The 27,089-nt window shown below is 45.7% G+C and overlaps 1 protein-coding gene across 3 annotated transcripts in view; it reads left to right on the top strand.

Moving 5' to 3' along the window:
* The first annotated feature begins 2,897 nt into the window (after positions 1–2,897).
* enpp5 (ectonucleotide pyrophosphatase/phosphodiesterase 5) overlaps positions 2,898–27,089 on the top strand; it is a 30,353-nt gene continuing 6,161 nt past the window's right edge. Inside the window, exons 1-4 of one of the 3 annotated variants that reach the window (XM_072499091.1) lie at positions 3,008–3,216; positions 11,313–12,593; positions 20,360–21,232; positions 23,603–23,782. In XM_072499091.1, coding sequence (XP_072355192.1) covers positions 20,398–21,232; positions 23,603–23,782 — 1,015 coding nt within the window. In that variant the 5' untranslated portion in view covers positions 3,008–3,216; positions 11,313–12,593; positions 20,360–20,397. The other 2 variants (XM_072499090.1, XM_072499089.1) reach the window with 2 other exon arrangements.

Below are 27,089 nucleotides of genomic sequence, written 5' to 3'. Positions count from 1 at the left end.
CTTCAGGATCATTATAGCCAAACAGAGATTAATAATGCTGCACGGCCACAGAAGGATGCTGAGGATTTGCTAAAGAAATTAATTGAATGTTTAACTTGCAAGGAGCAGACTGAGAATTGCCAGTGGTTTAGTACGGATCGAAAAAATGGACAAGACATTGATCCTCAGGTAATGGAAATAACACAACCTGAATCATATCTACAGCAGGGACAAATGTCTCCCTTCAACACAACGCCGCAAAGTCCCAACTTCGGAGACCAGCAGTTAGTCAGTAATGACTCTTCAAACCTTGAGGGGAACATTAATTGCATTGAACCTATACACACTCCACTGATAAATGAGCAGAACATTGGAGCAAGAATCCTGAGGACACCGACATTGAGTAGCCAGATAACAAATTTAAAACCCACAGCAGTTTCAAGTGAACCAAGTGTGCTTTCCACTAATGGTGAAGATGCAGATAAGGTCGACCCGATTATCCATTGTACCACACTAACCCCAGTGATTAAGCAGTTATGTATGGGGAGTATAATGTGGGCAATTGAGAACAGTAAAAGAGAGACTGTGACCATGCCAGTCCCAGCAAAATCAGACCCAGAGACCATGAAGGCATGTACATTAGACAAAGACACATATGAGGTACCTGAGAAGAAAAGTGAAACGGAATGTTCTTTGGAAAATAGTACAATGTCGATAGAAACATTGGATCCTATATTCGAGACCATACATATGGGAGAATTTGGGGTAATAAACAAGGTTCTGCAATGTCTGGGGGAAGATTTAAAATTCCAAAGAAGAAAAGCCCAAATGAAGGACAACGGCAAGACAATGACAGTCCACCGACATGGTGTGCACCACCAGATGAAAACTCTGACAATTTACCCAACCCTAGTGAACAGCAAGCTGCTAATGAGGATGTATCCACGGGATGTGAGACGAGTGACGACAGCATCCCACTTCCCATGCAAAAGGTGCAAGGTGACAGACCTCGCCTAGTGCGTACCGAGGCACTCGACGATCACGGTGGGACCACTGACGACTGCGGTGGCGGCGCACCGCTTCCACCCTCAATGGCTCGAGCCTCTCCACTGGTTGGTGCATTCCTGCATGTTCCGAGTCCAGAAGTGCAGCTTCAGGGAATCTCGGCTGCCTCCAGTGAACCTGTTGGGACTCCGGACGGGGGGCATCGACGGAAGGCAGACCGGACTCCAGATGGGGAGCAGCCAAGCGCCGACTCTGATTCGCGCACGCCAGACCTTGCTCCGGACGGGCGGTGTCGCGGCCTCGGTGGTGGCACGCTCAGGGTGACGGCGGATGCCGCGGCGACAGGGAATGGATCGCGTGGCAGTCCCACTGGGTCGGCAGTGGCAACCAGCACCGGCGGTCCAAGATGGACACACCAATTCGCGCCATCGCCAGACGTTGATGCGAGCAACAATTCTCTCTCCAAGGCGACATGCTTCGACGTTTCTCTGCGGAGTCGCCCTTCCGGCACAGCAGGTGGCCGGACCCAGCGTGCACGGTCTCGGCCAACTTCCACATCTGGCACAGTCATCGCCTTGCATGATATTAGTGATGGTGCTACTTCGATGGCAACGACCCATCGGCTACAAGATGCCGTCCACCACAAACATAAAAAGAAAAAAGACTCCACCTTGTTCCTGGCATGCAGGGCGGATGGATTGGTGCGTAGGCGCAATCAGCGAGCTTTGCGCCGCCTTCCACGCTCGCAACTGAACTGTACGCACACGCCGGATCCTCCACTGGTTCCCAAGGATGACTTCGTGGAGATGCCACGGATCATGCCCCTTCCATCGCCACCAGAACCAAACCACAGCCAAGGCAACACTAACAAAGATGTTGAATGTTATATTTGCACGAATGAAAAACCAAGCACTGCACGAAGTACAACAAATGGTAAAGTAGAGACTTCGGCAACAGCATCACCTCCAACAGTCCAAGGTGAACCAGTGTGACCCCAAATCTCCACAGCTGAACCGGCTTGAGGACCAGCCCATTCTTGAGGCGGTCACCCATTAGACTGGACTTATAACGCTGTTCATACGTTCAAAAAGTCAAACACTTCTGTATTATAACCTGTTGTTGTTTATTGTTCCAGATATCGTCTGACCGGACCACTGTTCAAGTTTTTTTTTCTCTCGCATCCATGTTTTGTTATGGTTCAACCTTGTTAGTGTGACGCACCCGACATCGCCCCATGTAAATAGTTACGTCATATACACACGCTGTACACAACACACGCACACACTCTTAGATGCACTCATGACACGATTATATTTATAACCACGTAGGCACATATCTTTGTAAAAAGGGGGATGTCATGATATTCAAACACACACATCATGATAGACACACCTACAGACAAATCAGAACACACAACACCACAACCAATGACAGAAAGATATAAAAGCACAGACACGACCCCCGGTGGTCAGTATTAGCTGGAGAGGAAGACCAGGACAGACCTGCTACCAGACACACTCAGGGAGACAGCACGTGCAGAGTATCCAGAACGAACTGTATTATAAGAGTTATAATAAAATAGAGTTGTACCACATACAACTGTGTTGGCTCATCTGTGCACCAGAACACCCAACACCACAGTAGGAATCTGGATCTCCCAGCCGAAATCAGCGGTGCACGTCCTTGCTAAGCCGATGGCTTAATTCAGGCCAACATTTTGAAAACGACTTTATGCTGACTGTAAAATTCACACCTCCCCCCCCCACGTGCCTCGTCGGAGGCCACCTCGCACGCGCGCGCGCGCGGGGCTCGGCGCGCTCTGACTGTGGCTCGGCAGCGCGGCGGCGGGCCCCAATGACGTCACAGGGCGGCGGCCGCCCAATCGGAGCGGGTCTCCCGGGCTCGTGCTCCCTGACGGCCGGGGCGACGTCGCAACGGTTTGTGCGCGCGTTGGGAGCGCGCGAGCGGGACTGACTGTCAGCGGCGGTGTCAGGAGGAGGAGGAGGAAGAAGAGGAGGTTGGTTTCAGAGGGAAAGCTCGGCCCCCGCTCCCCCACAATAAAACAAGCAGCGGACATCGCCGCGGGCTGGGGCCGCTCAGCATCAGCACCGGCTCGCCTGGGGGGCCGAACCCTGCTCGGGTTCCCCTTGCACCTCGGCGGCTGGCAGACCCCGGCCGCGGTCGGAGGCGGTGTGGCTTTGTTCTTTCTGCACGGCTGTAAAATTGCTTTCTGTAAGCAGCATCTTATTTATTCGTGACCGTTTTATATTGGAGCGATGTGTCCTCGGACCTTGACAGCCCGTCTGACTTGCAGAGTGATACAGGTTTGCAGTGGGTCTCACTCTCGGCAGATCTTCATTCTCGCATCCTGACCCTGGTCGGTGATAGCGCTGCAGGGTCAGATGTGGAATACAATATTATAAATACCTTTATTTAGCATTTCGCCATATGGGCTGGAGGGCAGATCTTACTCCAGAGTCTCCCGGTGTCGTCCTAATGCCAGGAATAATTTGAGACGACATAGCTTTAGCGAGTATCAAATGATCCAAACAAGATCATGCATAGAATAATACAGCAAAGAAGGAGGTTATTTGAACCATCATGCTGGTCCCAGCTCTTTAAATAATCTTACAATTATTGCCACTCTCCTACTGATTCCAAAAATCTTTCCTTTTCAAGCCTTCATTCAATTCCCTTTTGAAAGTTATTATTGAATATACTTCCAACTCCTTTTCAGGCAATGCATTCCAGATCACAGCCTCTTGTGAAATTATTTATATTCTCCCGATGACCCCTCTGGTGCTTTTGCTGGTTCCCTTCAATCTGTGTCTGCTTGTTACTGCTTGCTGCTGACAATAGTTTGGTCTTATATACTCTTATCAAAGCCCTCCATAATTTTGAAAATCTCACAGAATTGTGTCTGCATCTTCTCTCCGAATTGGCAGTTTGCCTAGTGTCATTCCCTGCCATCTCCCTGTAACAATGCACATTCCTCCTTTTCAGATAATGGCCTAATTCGATTTGGACTGCTTCCACCACACACTCGGGCCGTGCATTCTAGATCTTAACACTTGCTAAGTGAAAAGCATTTTCCCTTTTGTCGCTTTTCCTTCTTTTATCAGTTACATTAAATCTATGCCTTTTCCTTCTTGATCCTTTCAAGAGTGAGAAAAGTTTCTCCCTCATGATTTTGAATACCTCTATCAAAACGCCTCTCGGCCACCTCTGCTGCAAGAAAAATAAACAGTTCCAACTTCTCCAATGTATGTTCTTAACTGAAGTTAAGAATTTTTTCTGCACTCTCTCCAATGCCTTTGCATCATTCCAAAAGTGCGGCATCCAGAATTGAATGCAATACTCCAGCTGAGGCTGAACCCGTGTCTTATTCAACATAACCTCCTTGCTCTTGTATGTCCCTATCAATAAAGTCTGTCCTTATCAATAAAGTCTAAGATACTGTATGCTTTCCAATCGGAGGTGATGGCTGCTGCCAGCACACCCACCTGAGCCCTAGAATTGCTGAGCGACACAGGCACAGGTGAGTGATGGTCGCCGGATGGGGTGGTAAAGGGTGGTTCTCAGTGCATTTTCCCTCATCCCATGCTCAGTCCCTGAATCAGACACCAAGTGCCTGGACCTCTAGATTACTAGCCCACTACATGACACAACTCCACCATCTCCCTTAGTTTTACTTCCTTCATGCTGACTAAGAAAACAATTGAATGCATTATTAACCATGCTGTCAACCTGTCCTGACACCTTCAATGATTTGTTCTCGTATACACCGAGATCTCTGTTTCCTGAACCCACTTTGCAGTTGTGCTTTTTATTTTGTATTGCATCTTCATTTTCTTCCTACCAAAATGAATCGCTTCGCATTTTCCCGCATTGAACTTCATTTACCACTTCTCTGCCCATTCTACCAACTTGAATATGTCCTCTTCAAGTTCTACACTATCCTCTTCACAGTTCACAGTGCATCCCAGTTCTGTTTCGTCCACAATTTTTCTAAATTGTGCTGTGTACACCAAAGTCTAGGTCATTGATATATATCAGGAAGAGCATCGGATCGCTTTTTGGGAAGGCATACAAAATTAAGTGCTAATCAGGCCTTTCCTGGGATCAAGGACTCCCTTGCTCTTGCCAGCTCTCTAGTCGGTGGGCAAGATCCCTGTGACCTCCATTAAAAACAACCCATGTGCCAGAGGACTGGATATTACATTTGCCTCTTACCTGCAAGAAGGGGAGGGGGAGAGAGAGTGGTGCAAAAAGTAGGTATTGCAGAAGCGACTTTTGGGAATGATCAATTTAGCGGAATGAGGTTAGAGATTATCAAAGAGAAGGAAAGCTACGGTTAAAAGGAAGTTTCACAGAGTAGCAAAGTGTTTTAAGTGGTGTTCCGTGGAGGAATATGGGACCACTAATATTTACTGTATATATGAATGACTTGGGAATTGAGAGAAAAACAATATTTGCTGACAACCCCAGATTTTGGAGAGCGACAAATTCGAAGGGAATAAATGACAGGGAGGCTATTGATAGGATGGGCAGATTTGGTGATGATGCAGTTTATTGTCAAGAAATGCATTGCAATGCCTTTTTAAAGTGAGCAAACAAATCCACCTTTAATGGTAAGCTTTTTAATGCAATAGAGGACTTTAATGTGCGGTTGCACAAATCACTGATGATGGCAGAATGGGTATATGTTAAAGAACTGATAGAATGCAGTGGGCAGCAAAGGTTTAACAGGCTCATGATGTTTTCTCTGGAAAAGAAAAGACATGATGGAGGTCATTAAAATTATGGGGTAATGTGGCAAAACAGTTCTGACTTGTGTTTGAGTTCAGATAAAAAGGCATACATATAACATAACCACTGATTGATCAAATAATGAATTTTAGAGGATATTTTTAGATAGTGGTGACGATAAATGGTTAAAGCACATTGTGTCAGGCATTTAAAAGAAGGCTTGATATATATGAGGGACTAGGCAATAAACAGGGAGGGAAATGAGCCGGCTCATTGGCCTAAGGCTTTGGAGTTTTTATTGAACGAGTATGTGTGAGGTTCCTGATTCAAATCCCAGACAAGATGTTGATGTTATCAGTTGTTGTCGAAGTCGTTGGTGGCTTTAAAAAAAAGAGGAATATGGAAGTGTGGGAATAACTAAAAGGAATGTGAGAAGGCCTGTGGAGAAACACTGGTGGAGACCAGTTGGATTGAGTGACCTGTTTCTTTGCAGTAAACCCTTTTTAATTCCTATATTGTGCAAAAGGCCATTAAAAATGACAAACAGAGCCTTTGGTTTTATACCTGGTGGTAGAGTACAAAAGCAAGGAGGTAATGTTGAACATGGACAGGACTTGGTTGGGTAATAGTGGGATTATTGTGTAGACCTTTGAATATCCCATCAGAGGAAAGATGTAAAACAATGGGGAAAGTGCAGTGAAGACTCCTGAGGGAATTCCATGAATACATTTGACAGTTATGCAGAGATTTGAGAAGTAATGGTTACCTTCCTTAAAAATGAAATACTTAAGGGTCACCTGATAGAAATTTAATAATCATTTAAAGGATTATGATAACCTACATAGAGCATTCTGTAGACCAGTAAACATTGAGTGGGCAAACGTTTTTAAGGTGGTCACAAAAAGAATGTTGGAAAATGTGTCTTTACACAGAGACAGATAAGAATGTGGAATTCCCTGCCATAATTGAAGCAGAGTCGATGCATTGTTTTAAAGGGAAATTAATTCAAGATTTCAGACTTAATAGACCAAATGGCCTGTTTCTGTGTGTAGCATTCTTTGAGACTTGAACATTTTTAATTGTTGTGGAGTAATAGGTCTAATCCGGATAAGCTAATTAATTATACCTTTGTGAGGAGAATTGTTGGAAACATACCAGTAGTTTTCTGATTCGTGTAACCAGTTGGTGAGGCAACACATTGTTGAAAAAATGGCTGTCTAATTTCCCGTGAAATAACTGGATAAAGTTTTGAACATAGGTAGTTGAGATATTGGACAATTTTATCCTCTTGAACACTGGCCCTACTAGGGCACAGCATTGCCTGACTGAGCATGCAGGTGATGTTGACCCTCTGTTTCCTGGCTATTATGTAACTCCAATTTCTGTTTTGTGCTTAAAATTTAAAAAAATATAAAACAAAGGGCCGCAAAAAATGAGGGTCAACTTTAAGTGTTGTCTTTTAATCAGCCTTTATATTAACCAAAGGGAGAGTTTCCACTTTTGGTGCAATCGATGAACAGGGCTTGAACTGTTCCCAAAATGGTAATAGTTTTGAGAAGCATTTACTCTCCTCAAAACAAATTTGTATGTTGCTGAACTTAGAACCTGCTATCAACTAGTGCAATTGGGATATGTAATTTAAGAAAAACATTGCTTTAAAATATATTTATTTATATAGTAGTAACTTGGAGATGTTTGATTGATACAAAAATAGGTTTGTCACAAAACATAAGCCTTTTAATTAGTGTCTAGCCCATAACTTGAGTAATCAGATTTTTATATAACTAAAAATGACTTTTAAAAAATGTACAGATCTATTTGCTAGTTATAGTGGGTTACGGTAGTGTGTAAATGTCTTCAAAAGTTTTTTTTTAATTGCCTAATAGCCCTGCACTCAAAATTGAATGGAAAAAATTCTGAAAGATAAGATAAGACATGGATTAAGCAAACAGTCAGCACTGATTCAGGATAGGTTGTGTCTACGTGACCAGGTGGAAAATTTTGAGGAGCTATCAAGGAGGCTCAATGAGGGTAGTGCATCTGATATAATGTAGTCTGTATGGATCTTAGCATGGTTTTTGATAAGGTCCCACATGGTAAGCTGGTCATGAAAGTAAAAAATCACATGGGATCCAAGGTAAAGTAGCAAGTTAGATCCAAAATTGGCTCAGAGAAAAGAAGTAAATGGTAATGGTCAAATGGTGTCTTTGTGACTTGAAGGCAGTAAGTTTGTTTATATAGTGGGTTTCGGCTCAATACAAGTCCCTTGCTTTTAGTGGTTTTCGATCAATGATTTGGACTTGAATGTAAGGAGTAGAAAAGGTGGCATGGTTGATAATGAAGAAGGCTGTAGGTTGCAGGAAAATATGAATGGACTAGTCTGGTGGAATGGAACAAATTGAGTTTAATCTGGAGAAGTGTGAGGTAATGTATTTGAGGTAGTCTATGAAGGCATGGGAAAACACAGTAAATAGTAGAATACTGAGAAAGTATACTAGAGGGACCTTGGAGTGCACATCCACAGACAGGTAGATAAGATGGTGAAGAAAACAGATGAGATAATTGCCTTTATTAGCCGAGGCAGAGAATAAGAGTTGGGAAGTTATGCTGGAACTGTACAAACACTAAGAAGGCAAAAGTTGGAGTACTGTGTGCAGTTGTATATGACAGATGTGATTGCACTAGAGAGTGTACAGAGGAGATGTACGAGAATGCTGACTGGACTGGTGAATTTTAATTGAGGAAAGATTAGATAGGATAAAGTTATTTTCTTTGGAACAGAGGAGGCTGAGGAAAGAACTAATTTAGTGTATCAAATTATGAAGAGTCTGGATAGAGTGGATAGTAGCACCCTAGTCCCCTTGGTTAAGAAGTCCAGAACAAGGGAACGTGGATTCAGGATAAGAGGTTTAGAGGGTATTCAAGGGGAATATTTTTCTCCCAGAATGTGGTGGGGATCTGGATCACACTGCCTGACTGGGTGGGAAAAGCAGAAACTTTGTAATGTTTTTAAAAGTACTTGAATATGCAAGTGATCAAGTGACATTATGAAGAACAAAGAACAACAAATAACAGAACAATACCAGCACAGGAACAGGCCTTTCTGCCCTCCAAGCCTGCCCCGACCATGGTACCTGCCTAAACTAAAACCATCTGCACTTACAGAGTCCGTATGCTTCTATTCCCAACCTATTCATATATTTGTCTAGATGTACCTTAAATGCCGCTATCGTACCTGCTCCCACCACCTCCCCAGGCAACGCGTTCCATATATTTATTACCCTCTGTGTAAAAAAACTTGCCTCACTCATCTGTTCTAAACTTTTCCCCATGCACTTTAAACCTATGTCCCCTAGTACTTGACTCCCCTAGCCTAGTAAGAAGTCTTACAACACCAGGTTAAAGTCCAACAGGTTTGTTTCAAACACTAGCTTTCGGAGCACTGCTCCTTTCTCAGGTGTATCCTGAGGAAGGAGCAGTGCACCGAAAGCTAGTGTTTGAAACAAACCTGTTGGACTTTAACCTGGTGTTGTAAGACTTCTTACTGTGCTCACCCCAGTCCAACACCTCCACATCACTCCTACCCTAGGAAAGAGCATCTGACTATGCACTCTGTCCATGCCACTCATAATCTTGTAGACCTCTATCAGGTCACCTCTCAACCTCCGTCATTCCAGTGAGAGCAGACCAAGTTTATCTATCCCCTCCTCATAGTTAATGCCAGGCAACATCCTAGTAAACCGCTTCTGTATCCTCTCCAAAGCATCCACATCCTTCTGGTAGTGGGGTGACCGGAATTGTACACAGTTTTCCAAATGAGGCCTAATTAAGGTCCTGTACAGCTGCAATATGACTTGCCAATTTTTATATTCAATGCCCCGACCGATGAAGGCCAGCATGCCATATGCCTTCTTGACTATCTTATCCACATGCGTTGCCACTTTCAGTGATCGGTGGACTTGCATGCCCAGATCTCTCTGTCTGTCAGTACTTGCAAGAGTTCTACCATTTATTGTGTAATTTCAACATGCATAGGACCTTTCAAAGTGCATAACCTCACACTTCTACGGATTAAACTCCATCTGCCATTTCTCCACCCAAGACTCCAGTCAGTTTATATCCTGCTGTATTCTCTGACAATCCTCTTCACTATCCGCAACTCCACCAATTTTTGTGTCGTCTGCAAACTTACTAATCAGACCAGCAACATTTTCTTCCAAATTTATATACACCACGCACAACAAAGGCCCCAGAACTGATCCCTGTGCAACGCCACTAGTCTCAGCCTTCCATTCAGAAAAGCACCCTTCTACTGCTACCCTCTGTCTTCCGTGCCCACGCCAGTTCTGTATCCAACTTGCCAGCTCTCCTCTGATCTTTTGTACCAGTCTACCATGAGGTACCTTGTCAAAGGCTTTACTGAAGTCCATGTAAACAACATCTACTGCCTTTCCCTCATCTATCATCTTTGTCACGTCCTCGAAATACTCGATCAAATTAGTGAGGCATGACCTCCCCTTCATAAAACCATGCTGTCCATAACTAATAAGTCCATTTGTTTCCAAATGTGAGTAAATTTTCTCTAAAAATCTTTTCCAATAATTTCCTTACAAAGTGGGATTGAGCTAGATGGCTACATGGTTGCTGGCACAGGCACAATGGGCAGGAGTTTACCAAAAAATGGTAAAGTGTCAGGGTTTGATTGAAAACCAGTATATTTCTCTCCAGAAACACGGCCGGGTTTTCAGACCAGATTTTCTGGAACTTAGTGCACAGAAGATCTGGGGGAGTGGTTTGCGTCGTCACTCTGGTGGGGTCAGGCCTGATAGAACCGGCAAATGGCATCCTATCTGCATTGAAAATAAGTTCCCTCAGCCATCCCCATGGACATAGAGGACCACTTCCACAAGCATTGGGGCGACCCCCGCCACCAACCACAAATGTATCGGGTGGTGGAGAAGATATCGAACTGATCTCGCAGGTTCAAATCCCCTTTTGGTACTCTCGTATGATCTAGCATAACGGAATTTGCAGCCGTGGCTAACAGCCCCCCAAAATCCTACCTAATGGGTCAAATGACCTCTTCCAATATTCGGGTTTCTCTGAAAAGGTCCAGCTTAATTTATGGTGTCCTTTAAGCCATGCTAATGAGTTCAATGAGCATGAATGAGCTGTATGTGAGGCAACTAGTTTTGTGGGTGGTGCTGGCGTCTAGTGTGATTTTTTTTAATTTTTATTAAACTAGTGCAGAAGATTGCAGAAACTTAAGTTGCCCTGAACTTAATTTCCACTTAAATTTTGCTATCTTTTACTATGCTTTCACTGGTTTCAGGCAAGTTGCACCAAAAAGAACCAGTGCAACCGAGTGAAAACTCTGGGCCTTGGTATTTGACATCAGTTACATTTTATGGCCTTCCAGCAATCCTTTTGTCAAATAGTATTTATGATCTTCAGCACCTCCTTTAACTTAACCATGAATAGTGTTGCTGGAATTTCCTAGTGTTGCTCTGTTTACTTGCTATAAATATAGCAGTTAATATGGTCGCTTTTCTTAATCCTAATTATGTGTATACTTTCAGAGTCGCCAGGTATCTCTCGATACCGTCACAAGGTTCAACACGAATACCGATCAAAGAACCAATACACCAGTTAGTTAGTTCAAAGTCAATACTATTTATTTACACACAGTAAGATCTACTCATGCATGATATTACTACAAACTAAACTATCTCTTTCACTAACATCTATACTTAACTTCGGGTGCCCACTTAGTCAGAGGAACAATGGCCGTTGTTCGGATCTGAGGCTGTTGGGTTCGAAGAGGTAACAGGAGTACAGCTAAGGTCGTCCGTCTGGTAGCGAGCGTTGATCTTGAACTTACTTGCTTCTGGTGATGCTGGTGGATGGGTCTCTCCGCTTGAGAGTCAAACCCAAGAGACTGAATCTCTGGTGGGGGTTCCTTCTTATACTTGGAGGGGCTTCGTGCACTTTTCGGCGGGCCTTAAACTTGGTCCCAATTAATTGGACAGCTTCTTGATCATTGTCATCGATCTAAACCAATAAAAGGGTGGGTGCCCTGATGGCTGGGCGTGTCCTAGGTGGCCGTTGACCTTGTTGTGTTTGTGTCTTTCGGTTGGGGTACTGGGGCCGGGATGTCTGCGACAGTATAGGCTACCTGAGCATTAGTCCTTTGTTCCTCGGAGATGGGCCATCAATATGTTAATTGACCCAGAGTTTCGATTCCATCTGCTGACTGCTTTCCAAATATACATTCAGGCTATGTGCCTGCTTGTTGCTTAGTATTGTCCACATTTCCCTATAGTCTCTGTGAGTGTTCATTTTGTGTTCTGAAAGTGGCCATCCCAGATGGCTACACTAGTATTTCAAATAGAGGCCCGATTTAATGGAAACATTTCGAAGTGTCAATTTGGGCACGATTGGCGGGGTGTTTCTTGGTGGCCAAATTGGTGAGATCGCGGCATGTATTTAATGGCACTTAGTACCGGATATGAGCCCCCACGAGCTTCTCGCTATTTATTACTGGCTGTCTCACCATCTGATTTACCACACTTGTGCCTTGGCAGCCCACTGCTAACAAGGGAAAGTTGCTTTTAAACCCCTTTTCACCGCTCACCCCATCAACACACAAGCATGGCACCACACACACTGCTCCTTGCTTTGGCGATGCCGTGGATGTGAGATGGGGCATCCTGTTCCCCTGAGAAGGCCAGAGAGCCTGCGGCAGGGTGAGCAATAACACCTGAGAGGCAGTGGCAGCGGCTGTCAGCGCGTGCAGTATGAACAGAAGGACCGCCATACAATGTCGGAAGAAGACCAACGACCTCCACTGAGCTGCAAGGGTAAGTTACCACCTCTTTCCTGGCATCAGTGCCGCATGCCACCCCTCAAATTCCCAACCCCGGCATAGATCACTGACTGACACCTCGCATCCTCCCCACATCGATTTTTGTGCTTGTTCCCCTGGCAACCACCAGCACAACCGCTTCATGTCCAGGTGCGGTGCCCACATATGTCAACTGCTATCGACCCCTGACCCACCAAACATGCAGTTCACAATGCCCTCTCTTTCTCCCCACAGGAGAAGGTGGCTCATAATAAATGGGAAAGGGCCAGGACCGGGATGGAGTACCTGAGATACGAGTCCTGGGCTTCGGCCAACGCCTGCACAGAATGCTCCAGGCCTTGGACATGCTGATCCATAGCCAAAGCCCTCGCCCTAATGCGTTCACTGCGGACGCCACCCGTGCAGTGTTGGCCTCGGTGGCACGCATGGTCGGCATCACCTCCTGCTCTTGCACTTGGTTGGACTCCTCCAACTGCACCTGAAGATGCTGGATGCTCAGCGACAACCCCGCATGTATTCCCTGGATCTGTGATTGCATTTCCACTATAAATGGGACTGCCCGTTCCAGAAGCCCAAAACCTGTCTGGATGGCAGCTCGCCCTTGGGGTCAACCATCCACCGCCTTGGTGTTCCTATCTCCACCTAATGTACTGGAGCAGCTATGTGGTGCACACCATAGGGTGAGCCGGGAGCCTCCACTAAACTGCCCAACAGAGGTCAGTGTCTTTGGGATGGTGGAGGGTGCAGGGTCAGCTGTGACGGAAAGTCTGTGTCATCCCCGGACTCGAGCTCCGGGGTGTCTTGGGCCTCGCGTCGAGAGCTCCTGTCCGTGCAGCTGTCCTCGTCACTGCAGGGCACACGGGGTGGGGGGTGGTCAGGCTGTGGCACTGGCTGATGGACCTGCCCATCACCAGGTCCTGCAAGACACAAAACAAGATGCATGGTTAGACTGGGGCGAGAAGAGTGATGGTGTGGGGTGAGGATGGATGTGAGTGTTTTGGGGCTGGGGGTGTGGTTGACACACGTGGCATGAGGAACCGCAGCTCAGCAGAGTCTCACTTCCTCGCCCGTGGCAGACCTCGACCCTGGCGACCTCCCTTTCTGGGCCGCCGGCCACGTCCAGGGTCCTCTGCTCAGCCACGGTAAGGGGCAGCTCCGGCGGCCCTCCCTCCAGTTTTCTCCTGCTCCCGGCGGTTAAGGGGGGCCTTCTCCTGGTGGGGGGGAACAAAAGACAACAGTGTTAGACAGTCTGGCGCATGCAGCCCAGGGGGTGGGTAGCCCAGGGCACCCGGCTAGGGCTGCTGGTATGAATGCCTGCATGTGGTGCAGGGTGGGTGTTTCGCCGCTCTCGTGGGGGGAGAATATGGGTGTGAGGGACAGTGGTCAGTGCCAGGGGCACAGTGCTGCCAAATACCTTGGCCGCCTTGAGGAGGTCGTGCAGTTTCTTCCTCACTGCAGGCCTGTTCGGATGATGTTGCTGGTGGCGCCTCTGCCACCGGCACCCAGGTACGGCGAATGGCGGCGTCTAGCCTGACTTCCCTGGCCTGGGTTACAGGGTGGCCTGCCTCTTTTCCACAGCATTCAGGAAGGTCTCCAGCTTGCCGTCTGTGAATCTTGGCGTGTCTTGCTGCCATCTTGTTGGCTGGGATGGTGTGTGTGGGGAGTGAAATGTGTATATGTGGCTGCAGCTTGTCAGCCTCCTGAGTGTCAATCACGAAACCGGCGAATCCCACACGGTTTCTCATTGGAATCGATTGTGTTCCAAATGGCACCGGTGCTAGCCCCTCAACTGTCGCTGAATCTGTCCAGGTGCAGTGCTGTTTTGCTGTCGTGGACGTCCACGAATTGGGGAACCAATGGATGTGGTATATCTGGATTTCCAGAAAGCCTTTGACAAGGTGCCACACAAAAGGTTGCTGCAAAAGATAAAGATGCATGGCATTAAGGGTAAAGTAGTAGCATGGATAGAGGATTGATTAATTAATAGAAAGCAAAGAGTGGGGATTAATGGGTGTTTCTCTGGTTGGCAATCAGTAGCTAGTGGTGTCCTTCAGGGATCAGTGTTGGGCCCACAATTATTCGCAATTTATATAGATGATTTGGAGTTGGGGACCAAGGGCAATGTGTCCAAGTTTGCAGACGACACTAAGATGAGTGGTAAAGCAAAAAGTGCAGAGGATACCGGAAGTCTGCAGAGGGATTTAGATAGGTTAAGTGAATGGGCTAGCCTCTGGCAGATGGAATACAATGTTGACAAATGTGAGGTTATCCATTTTGGTAGGAATAACAGCAAAAGGATTATTATTTAAATGATAAAATATTAAAACATGCTGCTGTGCAGAGAAACCTGGGTGTGCTAGTGCATGAGTCGCAAAAAGTTGGTTTACAGGTGCAACAGGTGATAAAGAAGGCAAATGGAATTTTGTCCTTCATTGCTAGAGGGATGGAGTTTAAGACCAGGGAGGCTATGCTGCAATTGTATAAGGTGTTAGTGAGGCCACACCTGAAGTATTGTGTTCAGTTTTGGTCTCCTTACCTGTGAAAGCACGAACTGGCGCTGGAGGGAGTGCAGAGGAGATTCACTAGGTTAATCCCAGAGCTGAAGGGGTTGGATTACAAGGAGAGGTTGAGTAGACTGGGACTGTACAAAGAACAAAGAAATGTACAGCACAGGAACAGGCCCTTCGGCCCTCCAAGCCCGTGCCGACCATGCTGCCCGACTAAACTACAATCTTCTACACTTCCTGGGTCCGTATCCCTCTATTCCCATCCTATTCATGTATTTGTCAAGATGCCCCTTAAATGTCACTATCGTCCCTGCTTCCACCACTTCCTCCGGTAGCGAGTTCCAGGCACCCACTGCCCTCTGTGTAAAAAAACTTGCCTCGTACATCTACTCTAAACCTTGCCCCTCTCACCTTAAACCTATGCCCCCTAGTAATTGGCCCCTCTACCCCGGGGAAAAGCCTCTGACTATCCACTCTGTCTATGCCCCTCATAATTTTGTAGACCTCTATCAGGTCACCCCTCAACCTCCTTCGTTCCAGTGAGAACAAACCGAGTTTATTCAACCGCTCCTCATATCTAATGCCCTCCATACCAGGCAACATTCTGGTAAATCTCTTTGACCAGAATTGAACACTATACTCCAAGTGTGGCCGAACTAAGGTTCTATACAGCTGCAACGTGACTTGCCAATTCTTATACTCAATGCCCCGGGACAATGAAGGCAAGCTTGCCGTATGCCTTCTTGACTACCTTCTCCACCTGTGTTGCCCCTTTCAGTGACCTGTGGACCTGTACTCCTAGATCTCTCTGACTTTCAATACTCTTGAGGGTTCTACCATTCACTGTATATTCCCTACCTGCATTAGACCTTCCAAAATGCATTACCTCACATTTGTCCGGATTAAACTCCATCTGCCATCCTTCCGCCCAAGTCTCCAAACAATCTAGATCCTGCTGTATCCTCTGACAGTCCTCATCGCTATCCGCAATTCCACCAACCTTTGTGTCGTCTGCAAACTTACTAATCAGACCAGTTACATTTTCCTCCAAATCATTTATATATACTACAAACAGCAAAGGTCCCAGCACTGATCCTTGTGGAACACCACTGGTCACAGCCCTCCAATTAGAAAAGCATCCTTCCATTGCTACTCTCTGCCTTCTATGACCTAGCCAGTTCTGTATCCACCTTGCCAGCTCACCCCTGATCCCGTGTGACTTCACCTTTTGTACTAATCTACCATGAGGGACCTTGTCAAAGGCCTTACTGAAGTCCACATAGACAACATCCACTGACCTACCAGCATCAATCATCTTTGTGACCTCCTCGAAAAACTCTATCAAGTTAGTGAGACACGACCTCCACTTCACAAAACCATGCTGCCTCTCACTAATACGTCCATTTGCTTCCAAATGGGAGTAGATCCTGTCTCGAAGAATTCTCTCCAGTAATTTCCCTACCATTGAAGTAAGGCTCACCGGCCTGTAGTTCCCTGGATTATCCTTGCTACCCTTCTTAAACAGAGGAACAACATTGGCTATTCTCCAGTCCTCCGGGACATCACCTGAAGACAGTGACGATCCAAAGATTTCTGTCAAGGCCTCAGCAATTTCCTCTCCAGCCTCCTTCAGTATTCTGGGGTAGATCCCATCAGGTCCTGGGGAGTTATCTACCTTAATATTTTTTAAGACACTTTTTAAAGTCTTTTTGGATCTCAATGTGATCCAGGCTATCTACACACCCTTCTCCAGACTCAACATCTACCAATTTCTTCTCTTTGGTGAATACTGTTGCAAAGTATTCATTTAGTACCTCGCCCATTTCCTCTGGCTCCACACATAGATTCCCTTGCCTATCCTTCAGTGGGCCAACCCTTTCCCTGGCTACCCTCTTGCTTTTTATGTACGTCTAAAAAGCCTTGGGATTTTCTTTAACCCTATTTGCCAATGACTTTTCGTGACCCCTTCTAGCCGTCCTGACTCCTTGCTTAAGTTCCTTCCTACTTTCCTTATATTCCACGCAGGCTTCGTCTGTTCCCAGCCTTTTAGCCCTGACAAATGCCTCCTTTTTCTTTTTGACGAGGCCTACAATATCTCTCGTTATCCAAGGTTCCCGAAAATTGCCGTATTTATCCTTCTTCCTCACAGGAACATGCTGGTCCTGAATTCCTTTCAACTGACACTTGAAAGCCTCTCACATGTCAGATGTTGATTTGCCCTCAAATATCCGCCTCCAATCTATGTTCTTCAGATCCCGCCTAATATTGTTATAATTAGCCTTCCCCCAATTTAGCACATTCATCTTTGGAGCACTCTTAATGTTGTCCACCAGCACTTTAAAACCTACTGAATTGTGGTCACTGTTACCGAAATGCTCCCCTACTGAAACTTCTACCACCTGGCCGGGCTCATTCCCCAATACCAGGTCCAGTACCGCCCCTTCCCTAGTTGGACTGTCTACATATTGTTTTAAGAAGCCCTCCTGGATGCTCCTTACAAACTCCGCCCCGTCTAAGCCCTTGGCACTAAGTGGGTCCCAGTCAATGTTGGGGAAGTTGAAGTCTCCCATCACCATAACCCTGTTGTTTTTACTCTTTTCCAAAATCTGTCTACCTATCTGCTCCTCTATCTCCCGCTGGCTGTTGGGAGGCCTGTAGTAAACCCCCAACATTGTGACTGCACCCTTCTTATTCCTGATCTCTACCCATATAGCCTCACTGCCCTCTGAGGTGTCCTCCCGCAGTACAGCTGTGATATTCTCCCTAACCAGTAGCGCAACTCCGCCACCCCTTTTACATCCCCCTCTATCCCGCCTGAAACATCTAAATCCTGGAACGTTTAGCTGCCAATCCCGCCCTTCCCTCAACCAGGTCTCTGTAATGGCAACAACATCATAGTTCCAAGTATTAATCCAAGCTCTAAGTTCATCTGTCTTACCCATAATACTTGTTGCATTAAAACATATGCACTTCAGGCCACCAGACCCGCTGTGTTCAGCAACTTCTCCCTGTCTGCTCTGCCTCAGAGCCACACTGTCCCTATTCCCTAGTTCTCCCTGAATGCTCTCACCTTCTGACCTATTGCTCCCGGGCCCACCCCCCTGCCATACTAGTTTATCCCTGCCGTGTGACACTAGCAAACCTCGCGGCCAGGATATTTATGCCTCTCCAGTTTAGATGCAACCCGTCCTTCTTATATAGATCACACCTGCCCCGGAAGAGCTCCCAGTGCTCCAGATAACGGAAACCCTCCCTCCTACACCAGCTGTTTAGCCACGTGTTTAGCTGCTCTATCTTCCTATTTCTAGCCTCACTGGCACGTGGCACAGGGAGTAATCCCGAGATTACAACCCTAGAGGTCCTGTCTTTTAACTTTCTGCCTAGCTCCCTGAACTCCTGCTGCAGGACCTCATGCCCCTTCCTGCCTATGTCGTTAGTACCAATATGTACAACGACCTCTGCCTGTTTGCCCTCCCCCTTCAGGATGCCCTCTACCTGTTTGGAGACATCCTGGACCCTGGCACCAGGGAGGCAACATACCATCCTGGAGTCTCTTTCATGTCCACAGAAGCGCCTATCTGTGCCCCTGACTATAGAGTCCCCTATTACTATTGCTCTTCTGCGCTTTGACCCTCCCTTCTGAACATCAGAGCCAGCCGTGGTGCCACTGCTCTGGCTGCTGCTGTTTTCCCCTGATAGGCTATCACCCCCGACAGTATCCAAAGGGGTATACCTGTTCGAGAGGGGGACAACCACAGGGGATTCCTGCACTGACTGCCTGCCCTTTCTGGTGGTCACCCATTTCTCTGCCTGCACCTTGGGTGTGACCACATTTATATAACTGCGATCTATGACGCTTTCCGCCACCTGCATGCTCCTAAGTGCATCCAATTGCTGCTCCAACCGAACCATGCGGTCTGTGAGGAGCTCCAGTTGGGTGTACTCATTGGAATTTAGAAGGATGAGGGGGGATCTTATAGAAACATATAAAATTATGAAGGGAATAGATAGGATCGATGTGGGCAGGTTGTTTCCACTGGCGGATGAAAGCAGAACTAGCCTCAAAATAAGGGGAAGTAGATTTAGGACTGAGTTTAGGAGGAACTTCTTCACCCAAAGGGTTGTGAATCTATGGAATTCCTTGCCCAGTGAAGCAGTAGAGGCTACTTCATTAAATGTTTTTAAGATAACGATAGATAGTTTTTTGAAGAATAAAGGGATTACGGGTTATGGTGTTCGGGAACAAAAGATCAGCCATGATCTCATTGAATGGCGGAGCAGGCTCGAGGGGCCAGATGGCCTACTCCTGCTCCTAGTTCTTATGTTCTTATGAATCCTGACCCAGCGTCAACACCAAGTCTCAGGAATGGCGAATCCAGCCAGTCGTCTTTCAGATGAGATTCAGTTGTGCTGCCACACCTCTCCAAATCAACATGATAACACTAAAACTGATTCAATGGTCATCTGTCATATTGCTGTTTGTACATATATTTCCGTATTCAAATGAACACACAAATTGATTTGCTAATAACAGTATCCACATTTTCATGCAAATACTCTGTTGGTTGTAAAGTATTTCAGGGCACCCTGAGGATGTGAAAGGCATTATGAAACGGCAAGCTATTTTCTTTCATTGGAATCTCTGCCTCATTTCTATTACAGTTGAATGCTGCCGATTTCAGGCAGCCACCTTGACAAGTTGCCTTAAATGTAGGCCAAATTATATACTATGAATAAATGGAATCACATTGAGCAGTGCGTTAATATTTTTCAATATGATTCCTGGAATAGACTATGGGCAAAATTTCCTGAGACTTAAAATGCTGGGCAGGGATGGGTCTTGTAAGCAGCAGATGATTTATTGGAAAATTGTGTGGAATAATCCATGCAAAATCCTGAGAAATGCACCTGCAATTTTTAACTTGCTGTATACAAAGCCTTAGTGGTGGTGTAGGGTCTCAGAAAATTTCACCCATGTATGTACACCTATATATTTCTTGGGTACTTGCTACTTCTAATTACCTACTTATCTGCAGTCAGTTAGTTGATATCAATTGGGACATCACAGTTGATCTTTTCAACTAGCTGAACCAGAGAGATAAAGCTATTTCGAGAATTTTTACCCCAATACAGTAAGCATTTCCAAGATTGGGTGAGAAACATTTTGGTGAAAGAGTTTTTGATATTCTGAACTCTAGTATGGAGATATTAGCAATTTTAGTCAAAGTTGATTGATGCTTTTTCTGTGTTGCAGCTGGTGTCAAAATACCTGACCGCAAATAACTTCCCATCATGGCACTTTACGTCTGGCAAATGTGCCTTTGGAAGGTTGTAATTATCTTCACTCTCACTGAAGCTGTATCTCTCCATCTCGACCAACCAAAGGTGCTGCTGGTATCTTTTGATGGATTTCGTTGGGATTACATCCACAGAGTTCCAACACCACACTTCAAGTATATCATGGAAAATGGTATTCATGTAAATCAGGTTACAAATATTTTCATCACAAAAACCTATCCAAACCACTATACACTTGTTACTGGGTTATATGCAGAGAACCATGGGATTGTAGCCAATGAAATGTACGATCAGAATTTAAATAAAACCTTCTCTTTGGATGGAATGGATATATTTGATCCGGTCTGGTGGGATGAAGCCGACCCACTTTGGGTTACAAACCAGATTCAAGGCCATAAGACTGGAGCTGTAATGTGGCCTGGTACTGATGTTCAAATACACGGTTTGTATCCAACTCACTACATGATCTATAACATCTCTGTTCCTTTTGAGGATCGATTGGCTCAATTGATTGACTGGTTCAGAGGGAAAGAACCTGTTAATTTTGGTTTGTTGTACTGGGAAGAACCTGATCGTTCGGGCCATGACTTAGGGCCTGAAAACCCTCTCATGGATAAGGTAATTGCAGATATTGATCTAAAGCTTGGTTACCTTGTAGAACAACTTCAGAAAGCAGGACTGTGGGATACAATAAACTTAATCGTCACCAGTGACCATGGGATGGCTCAATGTTCTATAAACAGGATCATTGAATTGGATCTATACGTTGATCGTGAGCTGTACACCTGGATTGACTTCACACCGGTTTCTGCTATTTTACCCAAAAAAGGTAGGATTGTTTTTTTTATTTGATATGTTTGACTCTATGTTCCTGGAACATAAGTGTAAGATCATCTGTTTTGGACCTGGGCAATTTTTTTAATACTGATATATTAGTGGTTGTGGAGTAGCATAGGTTTAGGTGTCCCAATAAAAACTGGTGCACAGCTACCAAAAGGAACCAATAACCCTAAAGGAATATTGGCCTTTATCTCAAGTGGATTGGAATTTTAAAATGAGGAAGAGTTACTTCAGTTGTACAGAGCTATAGTCAAACCCTGTTTGGAGTACTGGATTTCAGCCTTGGGCATCACACCTCAGGAAAGATTTTGGCCATGGAACGGCCACAGATTCGCCAGAACACTGGAGCTTAAGAATGACTTGCATTTCCTTGAGTTTGAAAGTTGAGTAATCTAATTGGTGTTTAAAATGATAAGGGGATTCAGTAGGCTAGACAGGGAAACTGTTTCCGTTGAACAAATGGGAAAATCTAAACATTAGGACTAGGCCACTTGGAAATAAATAGGAACTTATTCTGCCAAAAAACTGGATGCTGGGTCAATTGAAAATTTCAAGACTAACATTGATATTTTTGTTATTTTGGAATATTGACAAATATCAAACAAATGCAGGTGAATGGTGATGAGGTGAAGATTTGTGTGATGTAATTGAACGGCAGGACTGGTTTGGTGGGCTTGTCAACCTACTGTTAATGTGAACCTTTTTTTAGAATACTAAACTTAATTTTTAAGAAGATTTTTAGACTTCAGTGTAAACATTTGTTTCTTTGGGAAGGGTGGAGTGAAGGAAGTGGGAACAGAAGACAAGAAGGAGACTTGGCTCTTCATGTCTCTAATATCCTTCAGTTTTACAACCCCTTTTCCCACCCAAACTTTAGTTTCATCTGACCTAGCCTCTTGTTCATTTCTTCTTTCCTCACTCTTCCATTAGCATTTAGACCCCATTTTCTAGATTTCCAATCTTAAATCTTTCTATAACCTTTCCTTAAAATTGTTCTCTCTGGAAAAGGTGTTGATCATCCCTCCTAAATTCTCCTCCTTTGACTCAGTTTTTTCAAAGCACCCAGTAAAATCCTTTAAATGTTATTCTACTTGAGATGTGTCATGTACATACAAAATTCTAATGATTCTCAATATTGGTTATTCCTTTCAATGTGTGTGATCTGAGAGCTGAATTTTTGGGATGGACGATTGGTGATAGTTAATACTCGCATCCCATTGAACCTGGGATTATCTAATAAATGAAATGATTTGCGCATTGCATGTTGTCCGTTGTAATGAGGTAAGATCAGTCCTTTAACTAATGTACTCTGACCAAATCTGTCAGCTACCAGTCTTTCTTACAAGATTCCAAGGTTTTTAACCAGTTTTTTGGGAATGCATTGTGCAGTTCTGTTTTAAGTTTAAGCCTGTTGGCCTTTAATTGAATAAAGCAAATTCTGCTTTAATTACATGAGATTATGGAATATTTACCAATGTTTTAATGGTAAAATTCATGATTCTGACCATTTTATCCGTGAAGACTACTACAGTCTTGCCCTTACTAATCTTGCCATTAAGGAATTCTGAAATTTGAAAAGACATCTGCATTCCTGGAAAGGGGCTGTGAGAAGATGCTCATTTATCCATGGCTTGGTACTTGGCAAAATTAGCTTGCAAAGAGAAAAGCTGCTGAAATTGTGCACTTTCAAAATATTGTAACTACCATTTAAAAGGATAATGGTATCTGTTTGAAGGACAATATCAGTGCACTCACATTATTATGGTGTCACGCAATGCCCACTATTATACTTGCGAAGAGATTCTCATATCTGCTATTTGATTTGTAACAAGATTTGCCAGTTTTCATAACCGACTAGTGACTGTTTTCCTTGGGGGAAGCAAGTGGATTCACTTTGGGTTGGGTCCAAAGTGGCAAGTAATGATAGAAAATTGGATAAGAATCATTGCAGCTGGTTGGGTAACCTGATACCCAATCCAGTTACTTCCAAAATACTTATTTAACCAGCCAATCAGTTACATTAAGGGAGTTTGAGGATGGACCATTCACTAAAGACTGACATTCTTCCTATTCAATATTGTATGTTTGCTCTTTAGAATTTTGTTGCATGCAGTTCATGTACCCCCCCCCCCCACTCCAAAATTAGGCAAACAGGTTTCTTTACAATTTTGCTTGGTGACCGTTCATTATAGCGATGAGTGTTTCTTCTGTGTCACAAACCTCGCTAACCAGAGAAATAATAATTATGAATGCTCTGGGGCACTAGATTTTCATTTTAGTTTCCAAATATCTTTCAGCAAAATCTTTAACAAAATTCTGTACAAGCTGCTGATGTGACCACAGTTTTGTTTTGCTGCAGGCAAATACGATGAGGTATATAATGCTTTAGTGAATGCGCACCCCAATATGACTGTATACAAGAAGGAGGATATTCCAGATCGTTTTCACTACAAACACAATGTGAGAATTCAACCAATAATAGCTGTGGCAGATGAAGGCTGGACAATCAATCAGAATAAAACAGCTGGAAAATTTACTTGTATGTATTTTAATACATTTTCTAATATTGTTAATAAGCTCTTAAAAGGGTGGCGAGGATCATTTTCAGACATTTTATTGCGTACGGCAGTGGCAAAGAAAGGAAGATAATTTCACCTGTGTCTAAGTATAGCATTGTCAGCTATAAAAATGCATATTATCTGTTTTAGTTGGTTTCTTTAGAGTACCTTCAGAAAAGATTACATTAATTTTGTGGTGCAAAGACAAAAGAAGTCTACAAAACATGGAATTGAAAGGGTAAAGAAAGGAGCAATGCATCTTGGACAGTGCACAGATTACACATGTATATGTAAAAATCTTGAGTGTTCCATTTTTCCAACATTTTTCATCCTCCGTGAGTAGGGGGAGTTGAGAAAATCCCTGGCTTGGCATATCCAACTTGGGAGAAAGTGCCCACAAAAAAGGGAATTTAATTGCTGGGGGGTGCAGGCTGAAGTCAGGTCAGCTGACCTGGGAGGCATCCACAGGGCCGGCCAGGTGCTTAGGTGAACGAGGGTTCAAGACTTTGGTGATATGAATCACAATTCTTTAAAACCTGGCTTGACTCCATGAAAATTACAGAGGATAAGGGGATACTCTTCATGGAACTGGCCAGGTCAAGAGTTCTGGATGCAAACTTTTGACGAGAGAAAATCCAGGCCAAAATCTTAATTTCTTTTAAAACATCTTACTATTTTATTAGATTCTATTGCAAGTACCTTTCAATATCAGTGCTATAACAGCCCTGCTCCAAGACACATCTACACAGGACACATCCTCACAGGACACACCCACACGGGGACGGCGACACACCACACATCGACACGGGATAGACACAGGGGACAGACAGGCAGGGATCCAACAGACAGCACACAAGGACACAGGAGACGCTGGACTTGGTGTCCGAGGGAGACGTGTCGTCAGACGTTCCGTGACTGCTATCACCCACATCCTCTACCATTGCAGAGACTATCACCTCGATTGGGATCTTTAGTGAGGAGGCTCCTGACGACACATACTGGTGCGCACCACACAGCCGCTCTAGTTCAGCAGGTGGAGGTAGGAGCAGCCACGGGGCCAGATGGTCGGAGACCAGCCCGGCCACAGCAACTAGCTGCCGCCCAGACGGGTCCCGGGGTTGCTGGATTTTCCACTCCCACCCATAGATCTGATGCAGTGAGCCAGGGACCAGACAAGGGAATGACAGCCGCTTGCAGCACCTGCAGGTGGAGGAGTCCAACTGCATGCAGGAGCAGGGAGTGGTGCCGGTTATGCTTGCCACCCAGGCCAAAACTACACGGGTGGCGTCCATGGTGGAGGCAATTGGGGGCGACGGTGTCGGACATGGGTCAAGTTATGACAGGCGTGGGGCTTTCTGTGCATGCGGGTGCCATGGCCCAGGACTAGGCTGCCCAGTCACAGGCAGCCATGTGCCAGAGCCATGTGCAGATTGCAGCGGCGCTCCTCACTGTGGCCCAGTCCCAGCAGGCCATGGCCCAGTCTCAGCAGGCCATGGCCCAGTCCCAGCAGGCCATGGCCCAGTCCCAGCAGGCCATGGCCCAGTCCCAGCAGGCCATGGCCCAGTCCCAGCAGACCATGGCCCAGTCCCAGAAGGCCATGCGCCAGTCTCAGCAGGCCATGGCTGAGAGCATCTGTGCCATTGCTGAAGCGCTGGCCGTCGTCACACAGACACGGAGGGAGGTGGCGCAGTCCGTAAGGGATGTGGCGCAGTCCCAGGGGGAGGTGGCGCAGTCCCAGGGGGAGGTGGCGCAGTCCCAGGGGGAGGTGGCGCAGTTCCAGATGGAGGTGGCGCAGTCCCAGAGGGAAGTGGCACAATCCCAGGCAGGGATGGCCTACTCCCTGGGCTCCATAGCCTCTAACGTCCAGACCCTTGTCGATGCTACAGCGGGACTCCAGGACAGGCAGCGCCAAATATCGGGGGTGTCTCAGGGGAGGGCTCGCACCCCCGTCCCATGGAGAAGCCCGGGGGCCATTGGGAACCCCGAGAGAGGAGGTGCTGGGGACCGTACCGAAGACTCCTGCAGAGAAGGTCCTGGAACACCGCACCACCTCGGACTTTGATGTGCTCTGGTAGCCACAGTATTTGTATGGCTAGCCTAGTTCAGTTTCTTGTCAATGGTAACCCCTCGGATTGTTGATAGTGGGGGGATTCAGTGATGGTAATGTCATTGAATGTCCAGTGGCAATGGTTAGATCCTCTCTTGTTGGAGAGGGTCATTGCTTGGCACTTGTGTTGTGCAAATGTTACTTGCTACCTGTCAGCCCAAGCCTGGATATTGTCCAGGTCTTTCTGCATTTGGACATTGACCGCTTCAGTATCTGATGAGTTGCGAATGGTGCTGGACATTGTGCAGTCATCAGCGCACGTCCCCACTTCTGATCTTATGTTGGAAGAAAGATCATTGATGATGCAGCTGAAGATGGTTGGGCCTAGGTCTTTATCCTGGAGAACATCTGTGGTGATGTCTTGGACCTGAGATGATTGACCTCCAACCACTGCAGCCATCTTCCTTTGTGCCAGGTGTGCCTCCAACCAGTGGAGGGTTTCCCCCCGGATTCCTATTGACTTGGGTTCCTTGATGCCATACTCTGTCAAATGTTGTCTTGATGTCAAGAGCAGTCATTCTCGCCTCGCTTTGGCGTTCAATTCTTTTCTCCATTTTTGAAACAAGACTGTAATAAAATCAAGAGCTGAGTGACCCTGGGGGATTGCAAACTGAGCATCTGTGAGCAAGTTATTGGTGAGTAAATGCCACTTGGTAGCGTTATTGATAACCACTTCCATCATTTTACCAATGATACGAGAGTAGACTAATAGGGCGGTAATGGCCGGGTTGGACTTGTCTTGTTTCTTATGTACAGGACATACCTGGGCAAATGTCCACATTGCCAGGTCGTTGCCAGTGTTACAGCTATACTGCAACAACTTGGCTCGGGGTGCTCAGTAAGTCTTCAGTACTATTGTCAGGATAGTATTTGCTATATCCAGTGCCTTCAGCCATTTCTTGATATGTCAAGCAAATCGAATTGGCTGAAGACTGTCCTCTGTGATGCTAGGGAGCTGCGGAGATGGATCATCCACTTGGCACTTCTGGCTGAAGATTGCGGCAAATGGTTCAGTCTTATCCTTTGCTCAGATGTCCTGCACTCTTCATTGAATCAGGGTTGATCCCCTGGCTTGATATTAATGGTCGAATGAGAGATATGCCGGGCCATGAGGTTACAGATTGTAGTTGTGTACAACTCTGCTGCTGCTCATGTCCCACAGCTCCTCATGCATGTCCATT

Source organism: Scyliorhinus torazame, chromosome 4, assembly GCF_047496885.1.
Source record: "Scyliorhinus torazame isolate Kashiwa2021f chromosome 4, sScyTor2.1, whole genome shotgun sequence".
Classification (NCBI taxonomy): domain Eukaryota; kingdom Metazoa; phylum Chordata; class Chondrichthyes; order Carcharhiniformes; family Scyliorhinidae; genus Scyliorhinus; species Scyliorhinus torazame.
The sequence above is the reverse complement of the archived record's forward strand: the minus strand, read 5'-3'. Positions and strand labels throughout refer to the sequence as shown.